This window comes from Pyrus communis, chromosome 15, assembly GCF_963583255.1.
Source record: "Pyrus communis chromosome 15, drPyrComm1.1, whole genome shotgun sequence".
Classification (NCBI taxonomy): domain Eukaryota; kingdom Viridiplantae; phylum Streptophyta; class Magnoliopsida; order Rosales; family Rosaceae; genus Pyrus; species Pyrus communis.
The window spans coordinates 1,051,754-1,076,804 of NC_084817.1; the positions used below are offsets into that span (position 1 = coordinate 1,051,754).

Sequence of the window (25,051 nt, forward strand, 5' to 3'; positions counted from 1 at the left end):
TAAAATGAATTAAAAATAAATTTGTATTGATGTCAAATATGCACAGTGACATTCTACTTAGGATTTTGACATCTCCTTTGGAAATGTTTTAACGTAATGCATTCTCGTAGAGGCAATGCTATATGCACATCTATTTTTGCCTCTCACATGCTTTTCTCAATTTATGACCATCGAATCGAATGAAATGAATTAAAGATTAACAACAAAAAATTAGCAATGATGCGTAAGAAATAAAAGTATACATGTGAATAACACTTCCCCCTCTAGACCGCGCCTTTTTTTTTTTAATATAAAAACTTACACTCTCTCTCTCTGTATAAGGAGAGATTACTGTACTGAACCAGTACTGTACTGTTTCGTGTTTTCGTGTTCATCTTGCTTTGCTCTGCTTTTTCCCCATTTCTTTATTACTTTTCTACGAAAACGCCATAGAAAAACATAAAAACATTTCTACCAGTACCATTATAATAAAATATGTATTAATATTTTTGCAGCAGAGTTTAAAGCTGCACGGAATCAAACCCTATACAGAGAAGTGTGTGCGTAGGATTGGAGCATGCAGCAAACGAAAGGAAAAACAAGAGAGAGAGTGAGGAGAGAGAGGGTCAGTAGGATTAGTGGGTTCATCGAAAGGTCGGTTTCTTTTGGAGGGTAAAAACAAGCAGTCGATTAGGAGAGAGAGAGAGAGAGAGAGAGAGGAGAGAGGAGAGAGGAGAGAGAGGAGGTGCTCTCAAAAACTCAAGCTTTGGTCCGCGTGCATGGAAGAAAGAAACTGATGTGTCTTGGTTTGTGCCAAAATTAAAGCCCCACTAGTTGATAAAGAAGATCCTTGGCAGTGCCTTTGTGCAGTTTTTGTTCCTTGATTTGGGTTTCTACTCTGGACTGTCCTGTGGTGGTCCTCCTCGTCTGCTTTTGTTCCCCTCCCAACATTGGACTGGATTGGATTGGATTGGGGTGTTTGTTTTCTCGTGGGATTCTCACAAATGGGTTTCTCAATTCCTTGGAATTTCAGATGAAAAAGTGAGAGATTTCTTGATTTGGGGTTCTGGGTCTTACAGTGAACACGTTAAAGTTCAAATCTTTGGGGTAAAAAAGTGAGAAATCCGCAGAAAAAAAATGATGAGTTCGGTTGAGGAGAAGCTCAAAACTGGTTGCTTGCTTGATGAGATGAAGCTGCTGAAAGAGCTGCAGGATCACTCTGGTTTGTTTGTTCTTCCCTTTTGATTTCAAAAAGTTTAAATCTTTCAACGTACCTTTTTAATGTTTCCTTAATCAAACGGCATTATCGTTAATTGTTGTCGGAAGTTTGTTAAAGGTTGTGTCTTTGCTTTTGCTTCAGGGTCCCGGAAGGCTATAAATTCGGAGCTGTGGCACGCCTGTGCCGGCCCGCTTGTCTGTTTGCCGCAGGTTGGGAGTCTCTCGTACTACTTCCCCCAAGGACATAGCGAACAGGTTTGGATTCTTGTCCGAATATCTACAATTGAGTTCTGAATTTGTTACAGCTTCAAAGTTGATGTCTTTATGTTTGTTCCATGGTGTCCGAGGAAACTGATGAGGGTTTTGTTGTACGAATGTAGGTGGCGGTTTCGACGAAAAGAACGGCCACCTCTCAAATCCCCAACTATCCGAATCTCCCGTCTCAGTTGCTATGTCAAGTTCAAAATGTTACACTGCATGTATGTATTTTAGCAGATTGTCACTTGTTTTCTGTACACATGAGCATACTGTCAATGAAGTCTGAAAAAGAGCGATTTTTAACCGTGATTTATGTTTACGATAGGCAGACAAAGAAACCGACGAAATCTATGCGCAAATGATCCTTAAACCAGTGAATTCTGTAAGTTTGATTACTAGTGTAATCCTTAAATTTATCACATTTGTATCTTAATATGATGAACAATTTATCGTTCGATCAGGAAAAGGATGTCTTCCCGGTATCAGACTTTAGAACGAAGCCTAGCAAGCATCCATCGGAGTTTTTCTGCAAAACTTTGACTGCAAGTGACACAAGCACACATGGGGGCTTCTCCGTGCCGCGTAGGGCAGCAGAAAAGCTCTTTCCTCCGCTGGTGAGGCTTTATTTATGTCTATGCTTTTTGTAATTGGGAAACCTTAATCAGAGGTGGATGTGGATTTACAATTTGCTTGTTATGTATTCCAGGATTTCACAATGCAACCACCAACCCAAGAGCTTGTTGTCCGAGACTTGCACGACAATACCTGGACATTTCGCCACATTTATCGTGGTGAGAATGCTTATACACTCGTTTCTTGTTTTGATTTTTACATACATCTGCCAGCAATTCGTTGGATTACTTTTACTGAGTATGACCTGTTTTTGTTCACCTATGTAGGGCAGCCGAAACGACACCTTCTCACAACTGGATGGAGTGTGTTTGTTGGTGCAAAGAGGCTTAGAGCAGGGGATTCCGTTCTATTTATCAGGTACATTGGAGTTGCATCCTAAGCTTTGGTGCTATGTTTGCCAAACACTTGCATATAGTTTACGTTTGTAAGTTAAACTGTTGTCCGATCGAATATTTTTCTCACTATCACAAGGGATGAGAAGTCACAGCTCTTGATTGGTGTGAGACGAGCAAATCGTCAGCAAACGACTTTGCCATCATCAGTTTTATCTGCTGATAGCATGCACATTGGTGTCCTTGCTGCTGCTGCTCATGCTGCATCTAATCGAAGTTCATTCACTATATTCTACAATCCAAGGTTTTTATGACGCGTGATCGTATTCTTATTCATACTTCATAGGCGTTTTTCAAATTCTTTTCTTGACTGTACTACTCTTTCTACTCGACGATAGGGCATGCCCTTCAGAATTTGTCATACCTCTGGCTACATTCCAGAAGGCTGTATATGGGACACAACTCTCAATTGGCATGAGGTTTGGAATGATGTTCGAGACAGAGGAGTCGGGCAAGCGCAGGTAATGGATAAAATCGTCTGTAACTTGTTACAGAATCCAAGTACTTGTAATATTTTCAAATGTGAAATAATGCAGGTGGTTTCAATATGTTCTGCGGAATACAAGAACATCGTTATCAACATGATAATGGTGTGTTCATTACTTTAAGGGGTGACGGAGGTTAACATGTTCCTTTATCTCTGCAGATATATGGGTACGATAGTTGGTATCAGTGATTTAGATCCGCTGAGATGGCCTGGTTCGAAGTGGCGAAATCTTCAGATAGAGTGGGATGAGCCAGGGTGTTGTGATAAACAGAAAAGGGTTAGTTCATGGGAAATCGAGACTCCGGAAAGTCTCTTCATATTTCCTTCTCTGACTTCAAGTCTTAAAAGACCGATGCACTCTGGATTCTTGGGTAAGCTTACTTTCTTCTGTTTTCCAGCAGGCAACTTTGTTACAGGTTTTTCTTACAACTGTTTCTCGCGCTAACAGGAGCAGAAACTGAGTGGGGAAATATGATCAAAAGACCTTTCATCCGGGTTCCTGAGATTGGAAACGGGAACTCTTTTCCATACCCGATTTCAAATCTATGTTCAGAACAACTAGTCAATATGCTAATGAAACCTCAACTTGCTAATCATGCCGGAACATTAGCTGCTCTATGGCGGGAATCGGCTTCTAATGCAGATTCAGTAGTAGATATGAAGGCCATGCATGCCAAAATCAACCAAAAGAATCCAGCTGATGGCGTAAACGCAAATGCACCATCTCATGAAATTCCACCAGGAAAGTTGAACACGGCAGCTAAGTTTGGAAGCCAAACACCAGTTGGAAACGGCATCGAGAAGATGAAATTAGAACCTGAATTTTCCGCGGATCAGTTAAGCCAGTTGAATTATGTGGGACATGGCATTGACGATAAATTAGCTACTGGGTTTGCGAGTCCTTATAACCTTGTTAACCAGCTGACATTTGCCAACCAAAACCAAGATGCAGCGCAACTACAAACTAGCCCGCGGCCTATGCAGCCGCCTTTGGAATCACTGCTCTACCACTCACAAACGGATCTACCTCATTCGGATTTCAACGGCATGAACAGTTCACTCCCATTCCTAGACAATGATGAATGCATGTTCTACTCGCCTTGCCAACCCTTTTCCGGGGCATTGAGATCACCGGGGCCTTTGTCTGCATTTGGTTTACCAGATTCTTCAGCTGTTTTAACTGAAGCAAATTCCTCCCTAACTTCAATCGGTCAGGACATGTGGGATAATACCATCATTAATTCAAGCAGCCTGAGAGATTTGTCCGATGAGAGCAACAATCAAAGTGGGATCTATGGCTGTCCTAGCGTTGATGTTGGTAGCGGCTTAAGTACTGTCGTCGACCCTTCTGTTTCAAGCACTATACTCAATGACTTTTCTACGCTGAAGAACGCCAACTTCCAGAATTCTTCAGATTGCTTGGTCAGAAACTTGAGCTCAAGCCAGGATCTTCAGTCGCAGATTACCTCGGCAAGCCTAGGAGACTCTCAGGCTTTCTCCAGGCAAGACCTGGCAGACACCTCCGGCGGTACATCCTCAAGCAATGTAGATCTCGATGAGAGCAGTCTACTGCAGAACAGTTCGTGGCATAAAGTGGTTGTGCCCGTGCGAACCTACACCAAGGTATGGAGTTTTATCGAATTGAATCCTTATTATAATGATTTTGACAAGGTTTGTAAACATCTCACATTAGCTTAGAGTGATGAATTTGGTTATGGCTGACAGGTTCAAAAGACGGGATCCGTTGGGAGGTCAATCGACGTTACGAATTTCAAAAACTACGAAGAACTATGCTCTGCAATTGAATGCATGTTTGGACTGAAAGGGCTGCTAAACGATCCAAGAGGTTCAGGGTGGAAATTGGTTTATGTGGATTATGAGAACGACGTTCTACTTGTCGGGGATGATCCTTGGGAGTAAGCAAACCAAAACTTTTGCCATAAATTTGTGTTGAAATGTTATACCGGTACTTCGATTCATCTCTGATCGCTCTCATTTGTTAATAATTTTGCAGGGAATTCGTTGGTTGTGTTCGCTGCATCAGAATCCTTTCGCCTACGGAAGTTCAGCAGATGAGTGAAGAGGGCATGAAGCTTCTGAACAGCGCTGCGATGCAAGGGATGAACGGCACCATGTCCGAAGGTGGGCGTCCTTAAAATGGCCGCCACTGCAGCTACAACCGCACACAATGGCCCGGACAGGTTGCACGTTAGGGCTTGTAACTAGGATGCACTGCTAGGCCAGTTGATGTGGGTGCTAAAGTACTTTAGCTTTTGTGTTTTAGGTGAGGTTTGATGTACTAATGACTTGACATCAATTAGCAGGACCTGAAAGATAATACTTTTTAACTCGTGTTTCGTAAGATTTATATATCCTCTGCTAAACACGAACAAGTTTTACCTGCCGAAGCATTGATCTAACCATCGAACGAGTTTATCTACTGGACTAGATAATGTATTATTCGAGTTTTTAGTAAGAAAGCCAGATCAAAGAAGATTCGGAAGTGGATGCAGATTTGAATGGTAAAATACATCAAATATCGGATGCTATAATACAACATCAACCAAGCCTTAACCCCGCGAGGTCGGCTGTATAAATCATAGAGCGTGCAGTAATACATGATAATACACCATATTCTTTCACTTCCTAACAATTCATCGTCATAGAACAGCACCTATTACTCCCCTCAAGCACAAAATAACAGATACAAATACCTTGTAAATTACAGAACAGATTCCATTTGCTACCGCCAGCTCTTATTGCGATGTTCAAGGAATTTCACAAGGTTGTTAAACGAATGAACCCGCGCAAATTCGTGCGGGGAAGCAGATAGAACATCAAATTTTGGTTTACCTAATGCAGTGTCGTGCGAGAAGTACCTGATCATCAGACTCTAACCGGTTTCTGCAAAACGGCAGACAAATAAATCTCCAATTTGCCTGACCCTGCTGTATCTGCCTTCTCCCCGACGACCCATTTGAGTTTTTTATATCCAAACCGCTCGATCAACCTGGTTAAATCTCTCTTCTTTTCATCATCCGAGCAATAAAAGTTGTCCAGCCAAAACAAACCTCCCGCCCTCAAAATGCGGTCGATATCAAACATCAAGAACTCGAACTTTTCCGGTTTTCCTCCAACATCCAATCCACTGGCGGCATGGACCAAATCGAACACATTATCATGGAAAGGAAACGTGTGATCTAAGCTCAAAAACAGAGGGAAAAGCCCTCTTGCAGCTATGAATTCGTTAAACGGGGCTTCGATATTCAGAGTGTTGGTGATCACAGTCACGTTCCTCTCTGCCATTCTAGCAGCGAAGGTGCCAGACCCACCTCCAATATCAAACCCTATTCTGATTCCTCCACTCCCCAAAGCTAAAACATCATCAATGAGGAAATCATTCTTGCTCCTAGCCTTGACAAATCTCTCGTTTTCGGACCCGTTAACCAAATCGAAACAACCAACGCAATCCTTACTCAATTTCTTAGCATTCAAGCATTCAAATTTCTTGCATCCAAGGCCGCTCCAACTCACAATCTTATCACTAACAGGTTTCCAAAGCGAAATCGGAAAAGGGTCTAAACCCACCTTAGGAACCGTCTTGGCAAAGCACCTCCGTCGCGGCAGAGGCTCGCATCCGCGCAGAATCAGCTTCTGGGCAAGGCTCCAATCGTCGGGACAAGGCCCGGAGACCTTGTAGTTCATGTACTCTGACAGCAAGCCGGCGGATTTCTCACAGGAATGGCCGACGGAAGCCACCATTTCCGTGATCCCGGTTTTCGAATCTTTGCCGAGAGGGAGCTGGTGGTGCTGGAGGAAGACTTTGAGCTCGTTTGCGATGTTGGGATTAGAAAGATCGATGCTTTCGTAGCCGAGGAGCTCCTTTTCCATCTGGGCAAGCTTCTTTTGCGACGAATCAATCTCACGGAGGATCAGAGCGACCTGCTCGGAGATGAGGGAGATGTTCTTCTGGGTGTGGTGGAGGAGATGGTATGTTTGGTGGTCTTTCGGGGAGTATGTGAAGGCGTAGAGCGCGAAGAGGTTGGTGGTGATGACGGAAAACAGCATGAGGAGGTTGACGGCAGAGGAACAGAGCGATGCTCTTCGGAATCTGGCGCTTCCGTCGCCGATCTTGAGAGAAACAGAGCCCATCTTGGCGGTGGGAGTGAGTGAGACTTGTGGAGTGATTTGATTGAACAAGTGGAGAGAGAGAGAGGACACTCAGTCAGTGGGGGTGGTCGAGAGTAGGATTGTTAAGTGAGATCAGAGAGTGATTTGTGAATTTAAAAGACAGTAAATTGTTGTCGGCTGCGATTGCAATGATTCCAGAACTAGTTTGGTATTAAGATGATTCTGAAAAAAATGGCTATAAAAAAGCTACTTTTTTTTATGTTTGGTAAACATTTAACTTTAGCTTTTTTTAACAGTTTTAGGTGAAAAAAGCCAAAAACACAAAGCTGCAAAACCCAACTTTGAAAAACCAGTTTTTTTCCACATCTGTTTTACATAAAAGTTTATCAAAACACTATAATACTGCTTTTTTTTTTTTCAAAAGCACTTTTACAAAAAAATTTACCAAACACTCTGCTGCTTATTCTCACAGCACAGCAGAAGCAGTTTTTTTTCAAAGTACTGCAATACCAAACCAGCCCCAAGTCTGTTGTCCCATTTTGTGGGTCTCGTTTGTGTCTTTTTGCTAATATTTCGACACACGTTTTTTTCAGTTTTATTTTTTTCTTGTCAAATGACAGATTTTATTAAATTATCTAGTAACAGAGTTTGAATTCATACCGTCATGTAATGACTCAACATTTTTTTACCATTGTGCTAAAGAAACATTTGTTTTTGAGACACGTTTTCTAACTTAAGTTAATGATTACGTTGTTAACTTTTTTTATTTAACATTTAAAAATTTTAAAAATATCTGAAACCCGGTATTCAATGCGCCTGAGGGAGTACACAGGACGAAAGGAACCAAACAATCGTAAACCATCAAGACGCACATTCTCATGCTCGTCGCATCATACGTCTTCGATGACACAGATTTTGTTAAAGTGGAAGAGTGTATCGAGTGTATCGAGTGTTTTGTGCAATTGTTTACTACTAAAGTTTAAAGGAAAATTTTGTATGATGAAAATTTTTGTCTTCTTCTTCTTTGATAAAATTGCACATATAAAACAATCAACACCTTTGGTCAAGGCCAAGTGCCTCAAGTGTCCACGATGAATGGAGGGTGCTTTGGCTGAAGAACCTTCGATGCCAAAGTTAGAATTTAGAGAGAAAAATGTTTGGAGAGTTTTTAGGAGTTTTGCAAGAGTGTGGAACTCCTCTTTCAAAGAAAATGGAGTCTTATTTATAGAGTATGGCTGGCCCTCTTTGGAAGAGAGAGTGGCCAGCCCTTCGATGTTTTTTGGGTGGTGTAATGGTGATTAATTTGTGATTAATAGATTAATTAGGAATTAATCTATTAATTAGCCTAATTAATTTAATTTGTATAGAAGGTTTTGAAGGTTATGGAATGATTTCCTTGTAGAGGATATGGAGTAAAGATGGATAAGATAAATTTGCACTTATTACCTATTTTGGGCACTCTTGACTCAGTTAATGAATGATTCTCCACTGCTCGCGTGTAGGAAACCCTGTGTGTCTCGAGGGTAATTTTGTCCTCTTCACCTAAAAATCCACGTGTTGCCTTTTGATTATTTTTGGCTGCACAATGACAATAAGGTCAATGATACTTTATGGCACGTAATGTTGGGTGGTCAAAAAGCAACATATGCAAAAAATGAGGTAGCAAGATGGGATGTTCTGTTGGATATGTGGGCACACAAGAGAAGATAGAATTAAGAACGAGGATATACGGGTTAAGAAGGAGTGGCTACAAATGAAGATAAAATGAGAGAAAATCGGTTGAGATGGTTTGGACACGTGAACTAAACATCTATAGATGCTTCAGTTAGAAAATATGACTGTGAAAAGAGGCTCAAGGCAAACGGGGTAGAGGAAGACTTTGAAAGAGACTATAAGAAAAGATATGGAGTATTTGAAGCTAAAGAAAGACTCTGCGCAAAACCGTGTGCAATGACGTTCTAAGATTCATATAACCGACCACACTTGCTAGAATAGAACTTGGTTGTTGGAGGGGTTGTGGTAGGAGTGCAAGTTGGAGTGGAAACTACAATTTTGACTCAATACACATCCACTTGGAACACAAATATTTCAATTCCGACCATTCTGAAGAAGAAAACAGATTGAACATAAACCGAAATGTATACGGAGATTTAGAAATTTCTATATATTCTGCAAAAAAATTTGGCCACAACTGACACAGCAAGTGTGAAGTTACGTTGAACACATGTACATGCAGAAAGAAGTTGCCGCAATTGATCATGACATGTAGGCTTCCATGGGGGGAAACTCTTAGGGTGAGTATAACAACAAACTAAACAAATGTTGGCAAAATCTAGCTCAAAGGCAATTTTGAGCCACACTAGGAGGCTCCCCAATTGAAAGATGTACATGCAGGTAGTAGTAGCTACATTAACTGCTGATCTCCCTATCCATTTTCATTCTCTTTGCCTTGTGCACCTCCGGCACACTACTACCTCGTGGCTGGAACGATGCATCATGCTGGAACGTGCAATTTGCTCCTTTGTTGCATCCCCTTGAACTGTTGAAGAATATGCAAGGCTTCATATTCTTGGGTTTTGAATCTCTTGATTTGTAGTTATTATTAGATTCTTGGTTTACCACTGAATGGTCGCTGTGTCGGTTACCAAATGGTGGAAAGTTGTCATGCCGGTCTCCTCCATGTTGTTGAATCAAGCTTTTATAATAGTTGATGTCCTTTGCTGGTGGGGGTGGTCCAACAGAAGGCGAAGAATGAACTGGAATTCCTGCAGGCGGAGGTGGTCGTGCATCAGGAATATGTCCCATATTTGGTTGAGGATAGAAATGTCCACTTGATGAAGGTGTGTTGATTTCTGTCCTGATCATGTGAGATGGATCTGATATGCCCATTGGGGGTGGCCTTGTCATTGGTTGTGGATCTGTAACCAATTGCTCAATCATTTTCGGGTTGCTGAGAATCTTAATGAGCAATTCATGGTCAATCATATTTCCGTGCTCGTTGCTATTCACAATTGCACCAAGGGCAGCAGCTACAACATCAGGTTCTGCTGCAATAGGCATTCCAAGTGTTGCAGCCTTAATGTGGTTTCCATTGTTAGGAATATTGTTTTGAGACGGAACCAAAATTCCCTGAACGGATAGAAAGGGCTGCGAGCTTGTGGAATTGTTAAACGGTACCACGGATTCAGATGATGTTTCAACACTGGCATCTTCGTCTTCAATGGGGGTAATAGGTATGATAAGAGGTTGCCCACCAGTATGACTAGAGTCTTCAACATCTGCCAAAACAGAGGGGCTGCGCACAGAAAAAAAAAAAAAAACTGTTCAGTTCATGGGTGTGTGAAACCTTTAAGACCAAAATTGTAGAAAGCAAAGTAGGTGACGAACTTTAAAGGAATGGCAGATGGCCGTGGATAAACTGCTTCCAGTACTCGTATCTCTCTCTGATTTTGAATCTCCACCTCTTTGCTTTCTTCCCCAGAAACCACTTGCCAAGTGGAGTTCAGCACAACCTGTGAAAAATTAGTATAATTCAAAAAAATGTTGTTAACTAATATTTCATACTGAAACAGTTTCATATATATATATATATATATATATATATATATATAGGGAAGTGTTATTGGCACTCCAAAAATCTCATTCTACACTCCTCACAAAGTGTATTTTTCTTTCCTAATATAGAAAGTTTGCAGTGTAGAATGAGATTTTTGGAGTGCTAATAACAATTCCCTATATATATATATATATATATGTATATAAACAAGGTATATTGGACAAGATTAAAATCTCAAGCCAAAGGTTTACTTTACCTTAGGAGGGCATCTCCATTTGATTAGAAGAATTTGAGACAAGTCAACCTGAGGCTGATTTGCCGGATGCGGTCCCTCAAACCCAGGGGGTAGAGTGTCATCTGAGCCTGTTCCAGATGAATGTGACGGCCAAGATGCCTTGGCTTGGAGGTGATCTTGAGTGCTCAGCCCAATCTGTGAAGGAGATTCCTCCAAGAGAAACAGCTTTACCTGTTTAACAGAGAAGCATCAGTACAATAACCATTTACACTAACATTAATAATCAACATCGTCGATCATCATTTTCCACAAACTTCTTCAGAATGCTGAGCTCACAGGGAAACTTCAGAAATCTTTGGCATAAGTTCTCCTTTAAATTATAACAGGATTGAAATCTTAAAGCAAATTATGAAAATTGAAGTGAAAATGAAAAATGCACAGATAAAAGAAATAAAGATCACAGAAAAATCAATTAAACTATACTAGAGATACCGTGAATGCATATCAGTGCATTCAAACCTCCCATGCCCATCTCCACCCAGTCCCTTGTAGTAAGTTTATCAAAGATTGTACTGGACATATCAATTCGTATATAACTCAACAAAAATCAGATTTCGCATGGAGGACTTTGCTAAACTAAGATAGGGCAATGAACTAGACAACCCACTTCTTAAAACCAACTTATTCCGACCAACACTAATATGAGAAAGTTCAAACAATAATCAAACAGAGTCTTATGATATGAGGTTGAACCCAGAACGCAAAACCCAAACTAGCACCAAGTGTTGCTCTCGATCTCTAACCACACTGCCACAAAATAAAAAATACAAAAGATGCATCGCTTATCACACTCTGGGAGGTGCCCATCCAAGACCCCAACGACCTTTAGCTTTGCATGCCCCAGCAGATAATGTGGAAGTTATCTTAAGTATTTGGCCCTCCCAAGTTGGAAGCGGCTCAAGTCTTGGGCTTATTCTCCTCTTCAAACAAAAAGAAAAGGAACAACTTTAGAAAGAAAAAAACAATGCAAACACTTCTGAGTTGCTTAACTTCATGCTTATGCAATGACACAGTAAATTCTTGTAACAGTAGAACCCAAGAAATTTTGAATAGAAGTCCCCTAGTGATTCAACCTTTCTCAAACAAAAGAACCTTTACATAATTTGCCATGACAAATTATCACAGAAAGACTATTAACGATTCATGAACACAACTACAGCAGACAACCAAAGGTAATCAATTCAAAAAGATAAATGCAGAAGTGGTCACTGTATTCTAAATTTCTAATGCATGCCGATCAAAAAACCTTGACAAAAAGTATGGAATGGGATACTCACAAGAAACTCAAGTTTTTGGCCCTTTTACTGATGGTTTTAGAACAAAATTCATCCACCAATCCAAATAAAGCTATTCAATGAATGCAGCAGCAATGAAGTACACATCATAACCAGGTTTACGATAATGATTATTGCATCAATCTTCATCTAACATTATGAAACTACAATTACCTCGCTATTCTGTTGTTCTTGTAGAACCTTTTTCAGCAGGAAATTAGAACACTTCTCTATTGAAAAGTCGGTTGCAAAAGACCATAAACTTATAGTTCCTCAAAAATATCTAACTTGCATATATTTCTTATATCACCTTTTATTCCCTGCATGGCCAGTTATCAATTAACATTCTCAAAGTCGCTCCAAATTTAATGAAAACTACGTCAACAACTAGTTTGTGATTTTCTCATTCTTTTACGTGTATATTCCTTTTAAACCTCATTGCACATTCTCTTCTTTTAAAATTATATTGGAGAAAGGGCCACCACCTTACGAATTCTTCAGAAAAAGTTTCACAATTAGGCTTTTATAGATAAGAATAATCTCACCTTCTTCTTCATAAGTTGCTAATATTTCAAAACTTCAAGCCACTTTTTTCTCAAAGAATGATGGATAGTTGCAATAATCTAGATATGGACCTGGTGTTCAATGTTCATTCTCCCCCTAAAGATCGTTAAGCAATCCTATGGTTGTTCTTAACATTGTTCCAATCGATTAATTCATCAACACAGCACCAAGTTAAAGACATAAACTTCAAACCTCACCTTTTCAAAATTGACAACTTTACGGAAAGACGGAAAGTAGATCAGGCTACAAGGGCTAACCTTGTTTCATCACTTCATAATCTGATTTTCACTAATACACTCATAAAGCTTCAAAATAAGCATAAACCAATTCATAATGAAACCTGGGACTGTATGAGCTACAGATGCTACATATTCCAAAATTAAGTCTTAATGGAAACTCTACGAAAGTTCATATTGATTGGCTTCTGATTTCCGAACGCAAAATTATTTAAGAGCTCAACAAATAAGCTGAATGAGCTGCAAAGGATACAAACTCCAGCATTAAGCCTTAAAGGAAAATCAGGGCCGGTCCATATTGATTGGCTTCTGATTTCTGAACAAAATTATTTCTTACCACTAGAACTTATTCAGCATTTGCACCAGTTCGCATATAATTTCGGAAAAAGGGCTCTCTTTCTCCACCTTCCTTTGTCATATGACACTGACAGATTTTTCAAACATTCAATGCAATTCGACAGAATATCACTTCAAACAAACGATACGATTACCAAAAGAGGAGAACTTTATCAAACATTTTCTAACAATTCATCTACTCAAATGATACAATGTACTCCAGAAACAATATATAACAACACCACAACAAACAAATATATATAACCCCAAATCAAACCAGCAAAATCCATAGAAGTTCAGAAAGCTGATTATTTCGGGTTCATTTCGCATTCAACGAACAGAAACTACTTAATCGATCATTATCATCAGATTTGGTCACTGAAAAATGCAATCTTTACCTGACAAAGGTTAACATCTGAAGCCCAAGAAACCCTTTTCGAATTCTTCAATCCCCGCATGTTAAACAAAATCCCAAGAACCCTTCTTTTCCAGCTTCAATTCCCAGTTTTAGTCACGGTTTCAAATTCAACTCATCAATTTCGGGTCCCAATCGAAATCTAAAAACGCTACTGCTCTCAGATTCCGAACCCTAGTTCCTACTGCGTCGTCGGCGTAAAAAATCCCTCTTTTTATAACCCTAATTGTACAGATTTTACGCGATCCAATTGCAGAGAGACTCTCTGTGTGTCGCGAAACGGCGATCGCAATCGCTGCGGTTCATCAGACGAAATGAAACCCTACAAAATCAAATTCCTCTGGTTTTTGGGCTTCGGCGTTTTTCCTCCTCCTCTTTTTATTATCCTTTTTTTTCTTTTTCTTTTTTATTGTCATTTAAATGAGCGCGTGGAGTGACGGATATTTTTGCCTGTTGCGAAGATGCCTATCACGCGCTGGTAATGCGAAGCGGGGTTTTTTCGGTTAACTTGCTTTCGGGTGGGCTAGGATCAGGATCCTCTCCCGTTCTTTGTATGGGATCCTCATGACTAACAAGTGTGGGCCGTTGGATGAAAATCTAACGGTTATAATTATTATAATTTTAAAGGAACTTCTTGTTTGTAGCCGTTGTATTTTCATCCAACAGCCCAAAAAAAATTGTGCTTTGTATAAAAATAATAAGGTTTTACTATGTTTCGATGTATAGTAGGCACCAAACAACAATCTCGACATATACACAAGTCTACACAATTTTTTTTTTTTTTTTTTTTTTTTTAACATTGGCCTGATATTCTAAGCTTGGCAAAACAATATGTACCAAAAGATAGATAAAAGTCCAACACTTACAAGATTGGAGTGCGGTCATGTGGTTTTGTTTATATGTTATAATATGAGCGAATATATTAATAAAATGGTACGAACGTCGAGAGATTTATGATGTTGCTGCCTTCATTGTGTTGGTTACTGATTTGTAGATCGTTTTCTCACCATTCAGGTATGAATATACAACTATGAACAAGTTTTATCTTTATTACATAATAGATTGTCGATATGTCATCGATAACATGTTCATACCATTATAAACAACAAAACATATTGACATATATAACCCTAAATCCAAGACACATATCGATACGTTATCGACAGTTTCGTCACACGCATGCATTGCATTCGCTTTTGGAGTACAACGGAGCGATTACGGCACAACGAAAGCTTCGCCTCTTCCGAACAATCGGGGTTCACCTTCTTGGCATGCAGGATCACCGGCGTCAAAACGGCGCCACTGGGCGGCCGCGGGGACCCTATTCGGCAGCTGCTTTGCGTATACTTGCACGTCCAACGTGATTCTCCAAGAAGGCTGGGACAGATGGGAGACTAGCACCCAACAACTTCAGTCATGTTTATTACGGGGAACACAAATGCTATGGACCGGGAGACGAGACATCACAGAGAGTTCAATGGTCACAAAGCCTTACAAAATAATAAGTTACGCCCTTATTTGCTCAAGCGAGTGCCCTTCGATCCGAAAGCTGGCAAGGTCGTCGGCCTCTCCTTCATCCTTACGGAGCAGGACAAGGAAGTCTGGACGGTAAGAACAAGATCGACAGACAAGCGGAGGCTCCCAGCCCCGTCGGAGAGGAACGGAGTGGAGCGTGGGGTGTCGATCAGCGGGAGTGGAGTAGAGGGTATGTCGAGCAGCGGGAGTCGGGCGTCTACGCCTCCCAGGATTTTTCTCTCTTTCTTTTGGTTACAAAAAGAATTTCGCATACTAAAAATCAATTAGAACATGACAAGTGACTACTTCGATCAGTTTTCAAACATTTGTCTAGAAAACGATCGAAAAAATGTAATAATTAACATTATGAAATAAAGAAAACAAAGAAACAAGAGAACATTGAGTATTATTACAATAAAACCTGGCAAAAAGCTTCCAAAAGCCCTTCACCTTATAGTTTGCCCCAAACTTTGGATAACCAAACCAAAGCATCTGTACCATACCCAAATCATATCACACAGCAGATCATACCATTTGGAGCAAGAAGCAGAAAACCAATTGTAAAAAAGAATAAGAAAAATTTACATGAAAACGTCACTCGGTGTCTTATATTTATAAAAAGAAACCCCTGTAACTAGCGTCGTTAATCAGGCGCCATCCAAAACGAAAAAAGCTAGTTACAATCTGAAGCACTACCAGTACCAGTCGTGTAATCATCAGACTCGGCATTTCCTGTTAGGGACTGGTCATCGGCACTGTTACCTTTGAGATGTTCGATTACTTCGATTCTTCACCTGTTCCATTTCCTCTCTGAAAGAAGTAGCACTCAAGCAGTAAGAAATCGGTTTGTAATGCAGAGATTATACCCAATATGAAATTTTTAGTTATGCCTTATGGCAATGCAATCAAGTAGATGATTATGCATACCATTTGTCTTTGCACCCGGCTGTGCTTGAGCCGTTGACTGCTGGATGCGTGGAGACCCCTGCCTTCCGTTTGTACCAGGTAAGGAATGTCTCTTCTTTATGTTAATGTCTCTGTCTTGCATATCTGGACTCGATCTTGGAGAGGTATTTGTTTGAAGTTTTGCTCTTGCAGATTCTGTGGCTTGCATGAAATGGGGGATGGAACTATTACTACTGCTATGTCTTGGTTCTTGATCAATCTTATCAGCGGCGGGTTTTTCTGAACCAAATGAATTGCGTCTCTTCCCCTTTTTCTGATCTTTATTTGATCCAGAATCTTGGTTTGGGTTAGAGGGCGAATTCTTTCCTGCTGACGCAGACTTGCGCTTTTGGTTGGATCCACTCTTATCAGCTTTGCTCCTTTTAGCTTTCACGGATATCAGACTAGACGGTGTTCCTTGGGATTCTGGGACAGCCAAATGGCTCCTTGGAGAAGCTTCTGGGGGTGATGCATATGCTTGAATACCTGCCTCAGGGTCCTGTTCTCTCTGCAGATCAGACTCAGTTCTCTCTGGCTGAGACTCTGCTTGTGTGGAGTCCACAGCAACCACAGAATTTTCGATCTCACCATTAACAACATCATGTTTTTCTGGTTGATCCAAGACTGGATCAGATAAGTTGGAGACTGGGATTGTAGGGGAATCTTTGGCTTGGACATCCACATTTTCGGTGCTGTCAGGATTGCAAATATCTCCTTCCACTGAAACTTTGGCTCCATGCTCATGTTCCGTAGCTCCAACATCAGATCTGTTAGGCGAATCAAGGGTGGAAGAAATGGAGATTTCAGTGCCACCCATTTCGGTGCCACACTCAGATCCACCAACTTGAACACTTGATCCATGGGTGACTGGGTTTTCTGCTACGTTGAGCTCCTTTCTGATTTCAGTATCCACTGCAGATGAGAATGTGTCCCTTCGTAATTCATTTGCAGCATCATCTTGATGAGATGGACTAATCGAACTACCTGAATGGGGAGTTGAACTCAGCACTTCAAATTTTGACTGTGCAGCAATAAATGCAGGATTACTCACTTTCCCTGATCCAAATACAGATTTCTTTCCTTCGGTTTCTAGTTCTTCTGAGGCTAATCTTTTCATAGAACGTTTAGGTTGTTCAGTTTCTGTGACAGGGTTCCCAGAAAAGGACTTGAGCTCCACTTGAGAATCTGCATTTGATCGCACACTTTGATTTGGAAGATAATTTATCTCTTCCCTGATCTCTTTCACATCAGAAGTACTGTTGTTCTCCAACTGAGGCTGTTCACTGTTAGAATGGCTTGCCTGAAAGTTCAAGTTGTCAGCGTCATAACTAATCAGATTCTCTTCACTTTCAGATGGCACTATTGGTTCCGTGATGCTGGACTTTAAGTCTGGTATCTCACAAAGAACTTCATCTTGAATGTTAGATTCCCGAAGGGACTCAGAAATTTCTTCCTTTCTTATTTCCGTGACAGGGTTCCCAGAAAAGGACTTGAGCTCCACCTCTGCATTTGATTGCACACTTTGATTTGGAAGATAATTGATCTCTTCCGTAATCTCTTTCACATCAGATGTACTGTTGTTCTCCAACTGAGGCTGTTCAATATCAGAATGGCTTGCCTGAAAGTTCAAGTTGTCAGCGTCAATATCAGAATGGCTTGCTTGAAAGTTCAAGTTGTCAGCGTCATAAGTAATCGGATTCTCTTCACTTTCAGATGGCACTATTGATTCCGTGATGTTGGACTTTGAATCTGATATCTCACAAAGAACTTCATCTTGAATTTTAGGTTCCTGAGGGGATTCAGAAATTTCTTCCATTCTTCTTTCCTGTTTCTTTATTGCTGCCACTGCTTTTTCCGACTCTGCAATATCCTCCGTTGACGGTGATGAAAGTGACGTCCATCTCTCCATCCATTCCCAAAAAGAGCCGGGATTAGAGGAATCACACTTGGCATGCATAGGTTTGGTCTTCGGTGATGATTCCAACAACTTAAATTCAAAAAGTATGAGTTTAGGTAGGATATATGAATGAAAGATAAATTAGCCCACAATGCAGTTGCAAAGCACAGAAGAGAAAGATTTCAAAGTATACCCGGCAGGCAAAACTATTGCTAAGTAGCTTGTCAATTGAAGTGTATGTTATATTCGATTTGGCCTTCTCCTGAAACAGAAAAAATATTCCGGAAAATTTGTTAGGAACAAGTAAAAACACTATTAAGTTGTCTCCAAGAACACTTCCACATAAATTAGGGGCAGTAATTGCTGATACAATAACAAAATAACTTACAAAAAAAATTGAAATTGTCAAATAATTATTTATGCTTTATTTCAGAAGGTGAATACAACATGCTATTGCATCTCAATGCGATAAACTAACCTCCCAACGTTGAAGATCTTATAACACTGAATCGCGACAAATTTCAGTTATCCATAAATGTATTATTTACCACTACAGTATACAGTGGCATCTCAATGCAATTAGCTAACCTCACAATGTTGGAGATCTTTATGAAATTGAATTGCAACAAATTTCCGTTATTAGTTGACATTTTCGTATTGAAATTCGAACAATCCATTCATTACCGAAAACTCAGAACTTGATTACAACATGTGATTTAAGAGGAAGGCTATCTCTATCAAACAGTGCCTAGATATTTAGATTACATACATTTATTTATTTTTATTTTTTTACGACTACGGTTAGTATTCTGTGTTACCGTTACTCTGAATAGTTCCTATTGGCTTGACCATGGACAGTTGACATAAGTTAACAGCCACCATACAAACTACCATCAAATAACTTATGAAGTTATGAACAAGATCACTTAACGCAAGAACATATGTGAATAATGACCCTATAGAGAGCAGATTGTACTAATTCAATTGAGTGGCATACCGAGATCTTAGAGTTACGGTCTATCTCCTGACGAGCACGGCGAGCACGAACAAGAGCTTGCATTTTCACAAGAGCTTGAACACATCGTAAAGTTCCCACGGCTTGCCTACGGACCAAATGCCCACGAACAGTAGCTTGCAACTTAACAACATTCTCAAGCTCCATGAACGATTTCTGATCCTGGTTAATAATACAGTAAACATATTATTCTGAATGCTACTAATTATAAACTTCAGAATTCATCTATATCGACAAGAAAAATTACCAGCAATCCTCTAGAAGCTGTCTGCACAACAATAACATCGTACTCATCCGATTTGCATTTGACTGCACTTTCATCTTCTGTGACATTTTCAGTATTAGAGACTTTGGGTTCAGTCTCGGGTACTTTGGGTTCAGTGACGGGTACGTTCGGTTCTGTCTCAGGTACTTTCGGTTCAGTCTCCGGTGCTTTCCCTTCAGCTTCTGGTACATTCAGTTCAGTCTCCGGTGCTTTCCTTTCAGCTTCTGGTACGTTCGGTTCAGTCTCCGGTGCTTTCTGTTCAGATTCGGGTTCAGTCTCAGGTATTTTTGGTTCAGTTTGGGATACCTTCTGTTCAGTCTCAGGTACTTTCGGTTCAGTCTCCGATGCTTTCCCTTCAACTTCTGGTACGTTCGGTTCAGTCTCCGGTGCTTTCTGTTCAGCTTCAGGTACGTTCGGTTCAGTCTCATGTACTTTTGGTTCAGTCTGGGATACCTTCTGTTCAGTCTCAGATACTTTTGGGTTCTCAGGAGTTACCAACTGGGGTTTCTCATCACTGCAATGTATTAACGGTATCTTTTCTGGATCAGTAGCGCTTGCTGATTCCGGGCTCTCCTTATGCCCGGAAGTGGGGGTCTCTGTGATGACAGTGTTGCTCAACACTCGATGCCGCGCAGCTCTCTTTCGGAAACTCCATCCGCGCTTGTCACTCGGACTCTTGCTCTAAAATAAACCGAAACAACATCGATCAATACACCATGCACACAGATAACAAAGTGCTCAATGAAGCAACTACTGCAACAACCAATTTGAACGAACCATAACAACAAAATCAACGCCATTCGTCACATCAACTAATGGACCAATTTCAAATGCCAGTTATGATGAACCCGATATGCTTTCGAATCACACGATTTTCGGGCAATTAACGGACAGATAATTAGGATTACATTTATCCTACTTATACCAAGGGCTCATTTGAATGTGCTTTCAAAATTTTGCAAAACATGTTTTTGGGTTCCAAGAGCAATTGAAGTTCTTTCTGCAAGAAGCACCAGTTATGTGCTTCTTCCAGTGCTTTTCCAAGATTTGCTTACATTTTTACTAAATATTGGTTCTACAAATATTTTCACCAAAAGCGCTTTCAGTCGTTCTAAAAGCACGAGCTCTAAATCAGCAAACGTTACACACAAACTACTCAAACATAAAGATTATGTACGGTTTTTCGCAATCCGAAAATCGTAATTACAAGTACCAGTTCAATTCCTAATCAAATAACAGCTCCTAATGCTCCGTTTGGTAACACGAAACAAACAGAATTTAAGCAGTTAAATGCACATCAGATTCTTCAGATCTTCGTGTAGAAAAGCCATTAATCTCTCGAAATCCAAACAGAGGATTAGCTGCTACAAACATATAAATTAACGAAATGCAAATCGAAACAGACCAATTGAATCATAGGCAGCAACGAAACCAAAGACGGAAAGTCATGAGAAACATCGGAATGCAGAGAGAATACCTCAGGAGCTTCGAGATCATCGTTGTCCGCTGAATCCTTACCGCAGGAGATAATTTTGAAGCAAGAGGTGGATTTCCCCATTTTCTTCATCTTCTTTCACTTCTCTCGCTCGCTCGCTGGCTGTTTCTCTCTCTAAAAATACAGACACACAACACACACTCTCTCTCTCTTGATCTTCGAGACAAAACCGCCTACGTTGTTGCACCGTTGCGAAATGCGACAAATTTAGTAGCTTAAGAACACGGACCTCAACACACTCCTTAAATCTGGCTAAAAGTATTTTCTGGAGTCCGCCAGTTAACAGGTCCGTTGCGCTTCTACGCCGTGCCCGTGGAAACGGGATGAAGTATAATTTTATTTTATTTTTAAAAAGAAAAAAGAAAAAAGGAAAAGGAAAAGGAAAGCTGTCAGTCGTCTAATTTTTCTTTTTCTTTTTAAAAAAAAAAATAACATGTTGATTAAAAATTGAACCCCCCAATCTTAAGTGGTTGTTTCACTTTAGTCCTTGCATAATATCAAGTTGGTCTGTACTTTTAAGAATGTGTTAAATGTGCGCAACATGACATCAAATTTAGAAAAGTTGCCAAGTCGAGTGGTGGTGTAATTGTATTCAAGAAGCTTTGTGGCCAGAACAACTCGTGTATTCGACAATGTAAAATTGGTTTCTGAACTTATAAGAATATGTTAAATAGGGATAACGATCATGTTATTACAAAAGTTATCAAATCTAGTGGCAGTTCAATCAATTTGATAGCTTTTTTGTTTGGAAGCCATGAGTTCAACAATGTCAAGTTGGTCCATAAACTTTCAAGAAAGTGTTAAATACGGACAACGGTGTCATCAGTTACAAAAGTTGCCAAATTTAGTGGCGGGTTCAAGTATATTTGATAGGTTTTTTTGTTTGGAATGACCCATGAAATCAACAATGTCAAGTCACTCCTTAAACTTTAATCATGTTTTAAGTAAGGACAATAGTGGTTTCTATTACAAAAACTGTCAAATATAATGATGTGTGACACTTAACTGTCAGTGTTTTGATAGAATATCGAGATAGATTGTTGACATAGATAAAGTTGTCAGTCATTGTTGACATAGATAAAGTTGTCAGTCATGTATATTGAATAAATTGATGAAGATGGACAGTAAATCTATGTTGCTAAGATGCTCAACGAACCAATGTAACACTGACATGACCACTCACATTAAAGCTCATGTACGTCATTATGTCTAACCATAGATAGAAGTGGCCATGTGGCGATAGATGATGACCATTTTGTTCAAACTAAATGTATCGCTAAAAGGTCATTTAAAAAATCACGTGTTATTACGTCAACTTTCACTTGTAAAAAAAAACTATTTTCTGCCATTATTAAACATGTTTTCAACTTGCCTAGGAGAAAAAAAAAAAAATATATATATATATATATCTATTTTCGCATTGTAAAAGCAATCTCTCAAATTTGATTTACTTAGAATAACGAGTTAAGTTCCTAATTATTATCAAAGTACGAAACAAAAAACACGTACTTTCAAAGGTTACGGCACCAAATTGAAACGATCCTCAAAATTTATGAGGCAAATTGTAAAATGAGAATATCTTATCCAGTCCACCAGCCGTTGGTCACGGCTGACGAGAGTCTCGAGAAATTGCGTTTACCGGGGGAAATTGGACAAGTTACCGTTAAGATAATAGCATTTATTTTTGTGCTAATGACGGTTTATTGGTTTATCCGCACTCATGCTTATTGTGATTACACTTCAAAGTACAAAGTCCAAATTGGAGTTTTTTTCTTGGCCCACCCCACTAATTATTGCCGTTTTCTATTACAACCCACTTCTAATTATGATTATGATGGGTGATTAAATTTAATGAGTAGAGAGCATATAATTGCAAGAAAGTTTAGACAACTTGCGTGTTGCTTTTTGTTATCTATCAACATTTTAAATTAAAATACTATTTTATTACGTTGAATTATTATTATAAATGTTTTAAAACAAAAGTTAATAATAAAATTAATAAAATGGATTTAGTAATCGATTAAAAAATGATTTGAAGTTGCTATCAATTTTGGCAGCAAGGGTTAGAGCTGCCAATGCATGTCATACCATATCAGATTTGGCTTTTCAGTTGAAAAAATATTGTTGTCGTTGCTGATTTGGAGATGTTCTAATAGGTCGTGTAGCTATAAAGTCGAGGAAAATGTCATATAAGATTAAAATATATTTATATTTAAGTAGTCGTTTGCTTTAGTGGATATGACTTTTTTTCACCTCAATGCGTCTCATGTCTAGAGTAGTATTTAGACTATGAATATTGCTTATAATAAAAAATATGTTTAGAAAAAACTAGTCAAGAGTTCAAAGTCACGTCACACTTTAGAGTGCGTATGCCTCTTCTTACAGTTAAAATATTTGCGTAAATTCCTAGAACTAAATTATACCACGTAACTTTTCACATAGTTTCACCGTCATTCTTTATTTTCAATAGCACCGAATTTGATCTTTGTATTGTAATTCAAAAGTATCTTCTAAATTTTATAAGTTCGTTGAAGAAAGTGGTAGAGAAAAATGATTTGAGTTAGAAATTTCAATCCACCCTGTTTTGGTATTTGTTTCTATTTTTAGGCTTATCTTTGGTGTTAGCAACTTGATTAATCATAAACCAATACATTTGTCCCTCAAAGCATGTGATGTAGGGATATGATTAGTAAACGGATTATAGATAAGATTGATTAGGCAAATTGCTCTCAACCCTACCAACCATTACACCATTCAAACCTATCCGCGACAAGAACTAGATTATCACGAGAATATGGACACGATTGAAAAATAAAAATAATGATAAAACAACGGTGTGTTGTGAGGAGGAGTGGGCCCAAAAGTGGCTTTTCATGTGAGAGGATCTCCCTCAACAATAAGATGATGATGAAGGGGAATAATATAAATGAAAACGGTGGTGTCCTAGTAAGAGGCAGATTTCAACCTGTAATGAGCCCGTCTGTATCATGTGACAAGAAAAATACTAATAGTTAAAGAGATATTCGTCCTTTTGTAATATGGTGCAACTTCTAACTTGTAACAAGAAGCTTGTCACTCAATAATATATGCGTACTCGGTTTATGATTCCTACAAAGGCGAGTAATATCAAAATCCCTAAAACGTCTCGTACTTTTGTAATACTAACTCATCGGATGATGCGGTCAGTGTATTCTTTCTCAATGTATTTTTCTTTTTGTAAATAAAGCGAAGGGGAGCAACGAGGTTGCTAAGTAAGATAAATTTTTTAGTGTACTCAATATGAAGCGGTACATCATATTTCATTAATAATTAGAATTAAATTTTTTTCTAAGTATATCTTCAATTGTATAATAACAATTAATATATGATATATTATCCTGTATTCCCGACACACTAAAAATCTAACGCCACCTAATATTGTTTCCTTTAACCAACAATGTTGGCCTATTGCTGTTGGTCTCCAGTAGCCAGTGACCAACAAACTATTGGCAGCTCTTTTGTCCTCACGTTCCACGTGTTTGACCGGCTGCTGGACACGTGGATCACATGGGAATCTGAGATGGTCCACAATTTCAGCTGCGAAACGCAAATGGGTTGCCATGAATCCGTCACGTGCGGACCCCACCACCAATTACTTTACCACTCTGAGACTGATGTCTTCGCTCTCTGATTTTCATGGTGGCGGGTTGCACCTGCTCTGCTCTGCTCCGCGGCCCCATAACTGCACAAACGACTCGCCGCCGCACAGTTGAAATTTGGCCTCCACTGTTACCGGATACTTCCTTGCAATCGAGACGTTATATCTTAAGTTGATCATGCTTACTCAAATATTTTAATTTATTTATATAATCGTAGAATTAATTTATGATATGTTGGTTTTGTTCGATGTAAATTCTTACAAGATTGAGACTCGAGAGCATTAACTAAAAAGTCTTCTATTAATCAATTTGAATAATTATGGACTAATTGGTTTTGAATTGATTGCTCACATTTAAACATAATACTAGGAAGAAAAAAAAAAAACTACATCATGTTCATTACGTAGGAGGATTGGTGGCGGATCTAAGATTCGAACTTTACGGCTTTGACAGGTTTGTTGTCGTCAGTCAAACCATTTCACACATGTCAACAGATGTCAAAATATG

General features: G+C 39.4%; 4 protein-coding genes across 4 annotated transcripts; 1 reads left to right on the plus strand and 3 right to left on the minus strand.

Annotated features, from left to right (window-relative positions):
• The first annotated feature begins 418 nt into the window (after nucleotides 1-418).
• Nucleotides 419-5,463, plus strand: LOC137716715 (auxin response factor 5-like). Its single transcript, XM_068456095.1, has 13 exons — nucleotides 419-1,201; nucleotides 1,340-1,452; nucleotides 1,578-1,676; nucleotides 1,781-1,837; nucleotides 1,917-2,069; nucleotides 2,162-2,246; nucleotides 2,355-2,445; nucleotides 2,560-2,724; nucleotides 2,819-2,941; nucleotides 3,127-3,338; nucleotides 3,416-4,590; nucleotides 4,693-4,883; nucleotides 4,982-5,463. Exons 1-13 carry the CDS (start codon nucleotides 1,117-1,119, stop codon nucleotides 5,121-5,123), a joined length of 2,691 nt encoding a protein of 896 aa, XP_068312196.1. The 5' UTR covers nucleotides 419-1,116; the 3' UTR covers nucleotides 5,124-5,463.
• A 56-nt stretch (nucleotides 5,464-5,519) lies between these two features.
• Nucleotides 5,520-7,236, minus strand: LOC137716716 (probable methyltransferase At1g29790). The gene has a single exon (XM_068456096.1). The coding sequence runs from the start codon at nucleotides 7,117-7,119 to the stop codon at nucleotides 5,854-5,856; it is 1,266 nt and encodes a 421-aa protein (XP_068312197.1). The 5' UTR covers nucleotides 7,120-7,236; the 3' UTR covers nucleotides 5,520-5,853.
• A 2,007-nt stretch (nucleotides 7,237-9,243) lies between these two features.
• On the minus strand, nucleotides 9,244-14,162 carry LOC137717564 (zinc finger CCCH domain-containing protein 6-like). The gene is made up of 4 exons (XM_068456970.1): nucleotides 13,758-14,162; nucleotides 10,911-11,120; nucleotides 10,486-10,610; nucleotides 9,244-10,393 (listed from the first exon to the last, which is right to left on the minus strand). Exons 1-4 carry the CDS (start codon nucleotides 13,815-13,817, stop codon nucleotides 9,508-9,510), a joined length of 1,281 nt encoding a protein of 426 aa, XP_068313071.1. The 5' UTR covers nucleotides 13,818-14,162; the 3' UTR covers nucleotides 9,244-9,507.
• A 1,517-nt stretch (nucleotides 14,163-15,679) lies between these two features.
• LOC137717958 (protein IQ-DOMAIN 32-like) lies at nucleotides 15,680-21,204 on the minus strand. The gene is made up of 6 exons (XM_068457478.1): nucleotides 20,889-21,204; nucleotides 19,394-20,092; nucleotides 19,129-19,308; nucleotides 18,325-18,393; nucleotides 16,217-18,221; nucleotides 15,680-16,099 (listed from the first exon to the last, which is right to left on the minus strand). The coding sequence occupies exons 1-6, from the start codon at nucleotides 20,976-20,978 to the stop codon at nucleotides 16,080-16,082; spliced, it is 3,063 nt and encodes a 1,020-aa protein (XP_068313579.1). The 5' UTR covers nucleotides 20,979-21,204; the 3' UTR covers nucleotides 15,680-16,079.
• Nucleotides 21,205-25,051: the final 3,847 nt, after the last annotated feature.

Coding starts and splice junctions, on each gene's coding strand:
- LOC137716715 (XM_068456095.1), top strand. CDS start 1,117: ATGATGAGTTCGGTTGAGGAGAAGCTCAAAACTGGTTGCTTGCTTGAT. Junction 1,677..1,780: donor TTCAAAATGTTACACTGCAT/GTATGTATTTTA, acceptor TGTTTACGATAG/GCAGACAAAGAAACCGACGA. Junction 2,247..2,354: donor ATTTCGCCACATTTATCGTG/GTGAGAATGCTT, acceptor TCACCTATGTAG/GGCAGCCGAAACGACACCTT.
- LOC137716716 (XM_068456096.1), bottom strand. CDS start 7,119: ATGGGCTCTGTTTCTCTCAAGATCGGCGACGGAAGCGCCAGATTCCGA.
- LOC137717564 (XM_068456970.1), bottom strand. CDS start 13,817: ATGCGGGGATTGAAGAATTCGAAAAGGGTTTCTTGGGCTTCAGATGTT. Junction 11,121..13,757: donor CAGATGTTAACCTTTGTCAG/GTAAAGATTGCA, acceptor TCTGTTAAACAG/GTAAAGCTGTTTCTCTTGGA. Junction 10,394..10,485: donor CCATCTGCCATTCCTTTAAA/GTTCGTCACCTA, acceptor TTCTGTGCGCAG/CCCCTCTGTTTTGGCAGATG.
- LOC137717958 (XM_068457478.1), bottom strand. CDS start 20,978: ATGAAGAAAATGGGGAAATCCACCTCTTGCTTCAAAATTATCTCCTGC. Junction 20,093..20,888: donor ATGATCTCGAAGCTCCTGAG/GTATTCTCTCTG, acceptor GGTTTATTTTAG/AGCAAGAGTCCGAGTGACAA. Junction 16,100..16,216: donor GCCGGGTGCAAAGACAAATG/GTATGCATAATC, acceptor TACTTCTTTCAG/AGAGGAAATGGAACAGGTGA.